Source organism: Gymnoscopelus microlampas (assembly GCF_963454915.1).
Source record: "Gymnoscopelus microlampas genome assembly, chromosome: 24".
Taxonomy (NCBI): domain Eukaryota; kingdom Metazoa; phylum Chordata; class Actinopteri; order Myctophiformes; family Myctophidae; genus Gymnoscopelus; species Gymnoscopelus microlampas.
In genome coordinates, this window is record NC_139961.1 from 8585995 (window position 1) to 8592709 (window position 6715).

The 6715-nt window shown below is 48.4% G+C and overlaps 1 protein-coding gene across 1 annotated transcript; it reads right to left on the reverse strand.

The window, feature by feature from the left end:
- Window positions 1-457: 457 nt before the first annotated feature.
- LOC311040725 (sodium/myo-inositol cotransporter-like) lies at window positions 458-6428 on the reverse strand (the record flags this gene model as incomplete). The annotated part of the gene is made up of 5 exons (XM_084051074.1): window positions 458-1677; window positions 2990-3117; window positions 4171-4366; window positions 5098-5317; window positions 6024-6428. 5 exons carry the CDS (start codon window positions 6426-6428, stop codon window positions 458-460), a joined length of 2169 nt encoding a protein of 722 aa, XP_083907200.1.
- Between the last annotated feature and the right edge of the window lie 287 nt (window positions 6429-6715).

Consider the following 6715-nt stretch of genomic DNA (forward strand, 5'->3'; position numbering starts at 1 on the left):
CCTCCTTTCTAAGATTTGTAAGAAAGGGAATTGGACAGTTTACCTACAGACCTTCCTGCTCGTTGAACTAGGAGAAAGACATCCCTGAGGTCTGGTGTGATGTGATGTGACCGAGTCTACGAGGAGAAGACATCCCTGAGGTCTGGTGTGATGTGATGTGACCGAGTCTACGAGGAGAAGACATCCCTGAGGTCTGGTGTGATGTGATGTGACCGAGTCTACGAGGAGAAGACATCCCTGAGGTCTGGTGTGATGTGATGTGACCGAGTCTACGAGGAGAAGACATCCCTGAGGTCTGGTGTTATGTGATCTGACCGAGTCTACGAGGAGAAGACATCCCTGAGGTCTGGTGTGATGTGATCTGATCGAGTCTACGAGGAGAAGACATCCCTGAGGTCTGGTGTGATGTGATGTGACCGAGTCTACAAGGAGAAGACATCCCTGAGGTCTGGTGTGTCTACAAGGAGAAGTAGATGAAGAGGAACACGCACACGGAGCAGACCAGCACCAGGCCCACGTTGAGGACAACAGACGTTCTCAGGGGTTCGCGGAGCAGCTCGTCCACCATCGTCTCCTGCTCCTGAGCCGAAAGCACAGGGGCCTCTGACGGCTTGTCCTTTACCCCGCAGAACCACCCCAGAGCCCTCGCTCCCCTGCCTCTCTCCGCACCGCCGTCCGTGCCGAAGCAGCAGTCGGTGCAGTCGCCCTCCTCCTCCTCTCCGAGCCTCTCCGCCGTCGAGTGGCGTCCATTTTGGATTTGAACCTGGGCGTCGACGCCGTTCGGCGTGACTGTTTGACCGCCGTCCGGCTGATCGGCGTCCAGGGGGCTACCGTCTAGGTGGTGACGGTGAAGCAGTTCAACTTGAACGTCTTTGCAGAGAGCGCCATTCTTTTCGAGATGTTTTGGGGTTAGACTCTTCATCTCCTTTCCACCTTTGTCCTTGTCTTGTCGCCTTAGCCGCGCTTCCCTCTTTCTCTGACGCAGTCCCCACAGGGTGGTGGTCCTGATCTGTTCTTCGCTAGGGGGCGCCGTGCAGAGGCTCACAACTACGGCCACTCCGCCGGTCAGCCAAAACAAGACCGCCGCCACGTACATGAAATGGACCTTGATGAACGCCGGCCGCTCGTCGACCTGGTCGCAGCGCGGCTCGTGGTAGACGAGCGCCAGCGCCAGCCGGGCGGCTCCGAGCGCCAGCCCCGCCATCCCGCCCCAGAACGCGCCCTTCTCGTTGCACCGGCGCCACAGGACGCCGAGCAGGAAGAGAGCGGCGACGGGCGGCGTCAGGTAGTCGGACACCTCCTGGATGTAGTAGAACATCTGGCCGCCCTGCGTGGCGACGATGACGGGCACCCAGGCGATGCTGATGACCACCATGAGGACCACAAACAGCCGGCCCACCAGCAGCAGCTCCCTGGGCGACGCCCGCGCCCGCAGCATCTGGTAAATGTCCAGAGTGAAGATGGTGCTGGCCGAGTTGAAGATGGAGTCCAGGTCGCTCATGAGCGCGGCGATCATCACGGCCATCATGAGGCCGCGGAGGCCGGTGGGCATCATGCTCATGACCAGCCGAGGGTACGCCACGTTGGTGCAGCCCGCCTCGGAGCCGCACACCTCCATGCAGTGCTCCGGGCCGAGGCACGCCAAGTCGTCGGCAAAGAGGATCCTGGCAATCATCCCTACAAAACCACAAGGACGAAGAGTGAATGAACTTGTTTGCAATGTAGGAAACCGCCCATCCCTAGGTGGGGTTGGCGAAAGGGCCTTTCTGTGTGGAGTTTGCATGTTCTCCCCGTGTCCCCTTAGGGTAGGTGCCCTCACAAAAAAAACATGCAGTACTCCTGGTCTCTATACTGCCTCCCCCTGGTCAGCCGGGGCGCCTGATGGAGGGGAAAGGAACTGGTTGGAATAGCGTGTTCCTTCCGTCCTACCGGGGAAACTCTCCCCTGTCAGGTGACAAGAAGCGGCTTGCTAGCTCCTCATGCATTGAAGGAGGCATGAGCTCAGTTCTGGGCTCTCCCTAGGCTGGCAGAGGGAGAGTAGCGGCCAGGATTACATAGGCAATTGGCACTGGGTGAAAAAATGTGTTACAAAATTGTGGGCTAAAAACAAATATTATTATTATAATTTTTTAAACAATGTAGGAAACCTAATGGTACACACTAAAAGCCAAGCATTGTAATCAAATAGTTGGTAGTGAGACGCTTAGCCCATAGCCTGGAGGGACAGTTGCGCTGGTAAATAACTTCTCAGAAACTGGTCCCTGACATTGAGGTGTCTGGAAGCAGCAAGTGAAATTTTCATGCTGGCTACCCCTGGTAAATTTGACTATTTTGTAAAAAATAATAATAAACAATGATAACAAGTAATGCTTTTTTGACACATTAGTTATATTATTATCTTTACTTAAGTACAGCACCGTTGTTCTTTAAATCTAATTATTTTTGATGGAAAGATTCTGGCACTGTAGTGAAATCGTGGCTTGGTAATCATTACCATAACCACACACATTACCAGGTATTGTTTAACTTCAAATTGAATTATTCTAAAAATGGTTATTGGGGCTCCTTACAAATTGCATTGTTTGTTTTAATGATAAAAAAAATATATATATTTTTAAAAGTGATATGCTGTAGTTAGTAGCAGTGACTGAGACAACAGACTGAAAAACAATGCTGTATAACTGGATGTGTGTGAGCGCCTGTGCGTCCGCAACTGGTTGCGGCCCACATCAAGTCACCTTTTGACCAATGTGGCCCAGACCCCAAAATGAGTTTGACATCCCTGGACTAGTGTGATATGTGAGATTAGCTGTTGAAAGAAAGACAGACAGACAGACAGACAGACAGACAGACAGACAGACAGGCAGACAGACAGGCAGACAGACAGACAGACAGACAGACAGACAGACAGACAGACAGACAGACAGACAGACAGGCAGACAGACAGGCAGACAGACAGACATCATTGTAAATGGACGAGTGTCATTACCTGGGATGACGATAATGAACATGGGCAGGATTTTGAGAAAGCCGCCAGCGAGGGTGGAACCCTTGGCGTGGGCGATGTTTTTCGCCGCCAGGACCCTCTGTACGATGACCTGGTCTGCACACCAGTACCTACAAGCAGCCACCATTAAAAACACATTTCATACGACATACAGTACATACCACTGTTGCATCCACGGCCAGCTTAACGATACAGGAGCATCATGAGCAACAGCACCAGACGCTTGAACAGTTTTTATTTAGCAGCAATTAGGCTGCTGAACAAGAGCCACTGCACAGACTGACCTGAACTGTGTTTTAAATGGACTCCCTTTTATATACGTACTGTACATTCATGACTCGTATTTATTATGCACTTTTGTCACATAGGAGGCATTCCATTATTTTTCTATGCAGATTAGTCATACTAGATGTCAGGCCCGGTCCGAGGTTGGTCCAGACAGCACTGGCCTAGTCACTCTGCACACACGTCATGCGAAGCCCGGCCCCTCCTCTCCTCTCGGCTCCTCTCATCTCCTCTCCTCCCTCCCCGCTTTGGGGCCCTAACCTCTAGTCCCAACCTCGGTCATGTGATAAAGAGGTCAGACTTCCTGTATCTGGTTGCTATGGCAACCTGCCAGATCAGGCTGAGGGTCTGATAGGCAAATCAGAGAATCAAGCCGAGAGTCTGATCACTGATCGAGGTGGGGTGAGATGCCTAAATCATAGCTCTGATCAACTGTCTGTGGCGGGTCTTCGAGGCATGTGGAGTGATCCTGTGCTTGCGAATCCCGGATGAACTTTCGGAGCTTTTGTCAATTATAGTAGTATATATAATAATAATAATATAATAATAATAATAATAGTAATAATAATAATAAGATAAGATATAAGATATTATGCACTTAATTCCTCCCCCCCCTCTCCTCTTTCTTTTATGGTGTCTATCTTTTAACTGCAATGATGGGCCCATAGAGTTATAATATATCTAGAGAACAGACGGCCCCACCCCAACCTATTCACAGAGTATTTCTATTTTGCAGTATTGATACTTTTATCAATGTGAGTACTTTTTCCACCACTGTTAACACCCACTTTACGTGCAATGTGATGTGACAATAAAGATTGATTCTGATTCTGATACTGAAGCCAAACTACAGGGAGTGTGATATTATACTGCGGTACCAGATGGAGGCAGGGGTCTGGCCCAGTAGGAACCCTGGCCACGGGAGGTCTGGGTCTGACGGACCTCTCAGGATCTTCAGAGCGTCTGGTTTGGGCTGGTTCTTGTCCAGGCAGGTTGGACTGTAGGTCAGGTTGGGCGAAGACAGCAGGATCGCCGTGACGTTGGGCCTGGCCTCCATGTATTTGGTCATCACACCTTTAAAAACCGGGAAAGCATCGGTTGTCATTTTAGATTTTAGCTACGTATCGTTGTTGTCAGGCGGAAAGTAGTAAACAGTTTTGGACATATGAGGTTTCCACCCGACAGATACGATATGTAGCAACATAGGTTTTTCAGAAAACTGTTATGATTTAGAAGGCATTTCCAGAATCGAAAATAGGTTAAAATATAAAACATAAAATGTACTCGTTTGGCCCAGGGACCAAAAAAAAGAAACAAAAAATGAACACCAATTCACATGAAAACATGAATATTCTCATTATATTATCATTATTGTATAGCTGATCTACAAGCCTGTAGGTCGGCAATTTTTGGCGACCTACAAGCTTGGGAACTCAATCAATATATAGAACTCAATCAATATGTAGATTAAACAAGTGAAATTGGAAGTGAAAATGAGCAGGCAAAATTGGAACTGGAACACTATAAAAATGAAGCTTAAAAATGGGTACTTTCTCCTGATTGGCTGAGGTTTTGACACCTACCGGAAAATGTATTTTCTGTTTATTAAAGAGCTCCTTTTACTGAACAAACACTCTATAGCAATGAGTACTATCAGAATATAGAGCTATTTAACACTTATTTTAACCAAAGAAAATCACTTACCCTACCTTTAAGCATATTTTGATTATTGCCATTATTATCGTTAATCGCAATATTTTTTTCCCACAACAATCGAGACATGTAATGTTCACATCGTCCCATACCTTCCAGTCCTCCCACTTGGTAGAGGCTGATCCCGGTCAGGCAGAGCGCTCCGACGATCATCAGGACGGCCTGCAGCGAGTCGGTGTAGATGACGGCCGCCAGGCCGCCCGTCACCGTGAGCAGCGCCGTCGTGCCGATGAGCAGGATGATGGACACGTACAGGTCCCAGCCCAGCGACTCACGGATGAACAGCGCTCCGGAGTACAGGTCCACCGACACCTTGAGTCGCAGTGATGGAAGAAGAGCGCACGTTTTCTTTACTTAACCCATTACAGGGATAGTTCACCTAAAAAAAAATAATCATATTTTCTATCAATTCACACCCCATAAAGCCTTGAATTCATGGAGATTTTTTTGTTTTTGTCAAATTCCCAAGCCAATAATTTGATGACCAATGGAGTCTCCGGTACTAGGAGACCTAATGGAGACTCTTTGAGTCTCCTACTGGCTCAAAGTTATTGGCTTAGGAATGCGACAAAAACAAAAAAAACTCCATGAATTCAAGGCTCCATGGGGTATTTGGCCGTGGACCCCCTTCGCGAGGGTCCGCAATATTTTGTTCCAGGGACCTCCCAGAAGCGAAGATTTGAGTTTCAAATGTTCGCATATATATATATATATATGTACATTCAAAGATTTGCACACATTTTCAAGATTTTTCAAAAATATCAGTTCTACAAGTGTGGCACGATGTGACGCGCTATGAGCTTGCACACAGGATCTGACACGAAGTTTGACCTGATGGTCAAGATTCAATTCATACCCTGAGCAAGCAGGCCGGCTCAATGGTAAAACTGCAGCACTTGTGCAGGAAACCGGGTTCGGAGTATTTCGGAGTAGAAAAGTAAAGTCACAAAATATAATAAATACAGTACTCGAGTACGTATGTAGGCCTACTTTAGTTCTACTTTCCACCGCGACTGACCTTGGTGAAGATGTAGAGCAGGAGCGACAGCGCGGCGAAGTAGACCTTTATCCTGGTGCCGCCGTAGCGCTTGGCCAGGTACTCGGGCATGGTGTAGACTCCGCAGTGCACGTACACGGGCACGAACACCCAGCCCAGCAGCTGCAGCAGCAGCAGGGCGTTCACCTCCCAGGCGGCCACGGCCAGTCCACTGGCGGCGCCCGAGCCGGCGAGGCCGATGAAGTGCTCGCTGCCGATGTTGCTGACGAACAGCGACGCTCCGACCGTCGCCCAGTTCATGGAGCGGCCGGCGAGGAAGTAGCCGCTGACCGTGCCGCGGTCGGGCGTCCGCCGCATGGCCAGGAAGCCCACGGCCAGCACCAGCACGAAGTAGAGCGCCACCACCACGATGTCCTCCGCCTCCATTTTGGTTTCGGCGCCGGCGGCCATTTTGTTTTTATGTCGGTTTTATATTGTTCTTTATATAGGTTCAAAATTCTTAAACAAAATAATAATAATAATAATAATAATAATAATAATACGAATGTATAAAATTCCAACATACAAATTTGTATGGTTAGAATTCTAAATAAATACAAATATGTATACAATTCTAATTGCAGATTTATAAAAGTTCTACTTACAAAAGGTGCAGAATTCAGTGGATTTTAGTGAGCAACGCTCTTGATTTCACTTGAAATTAAAAGTACTCA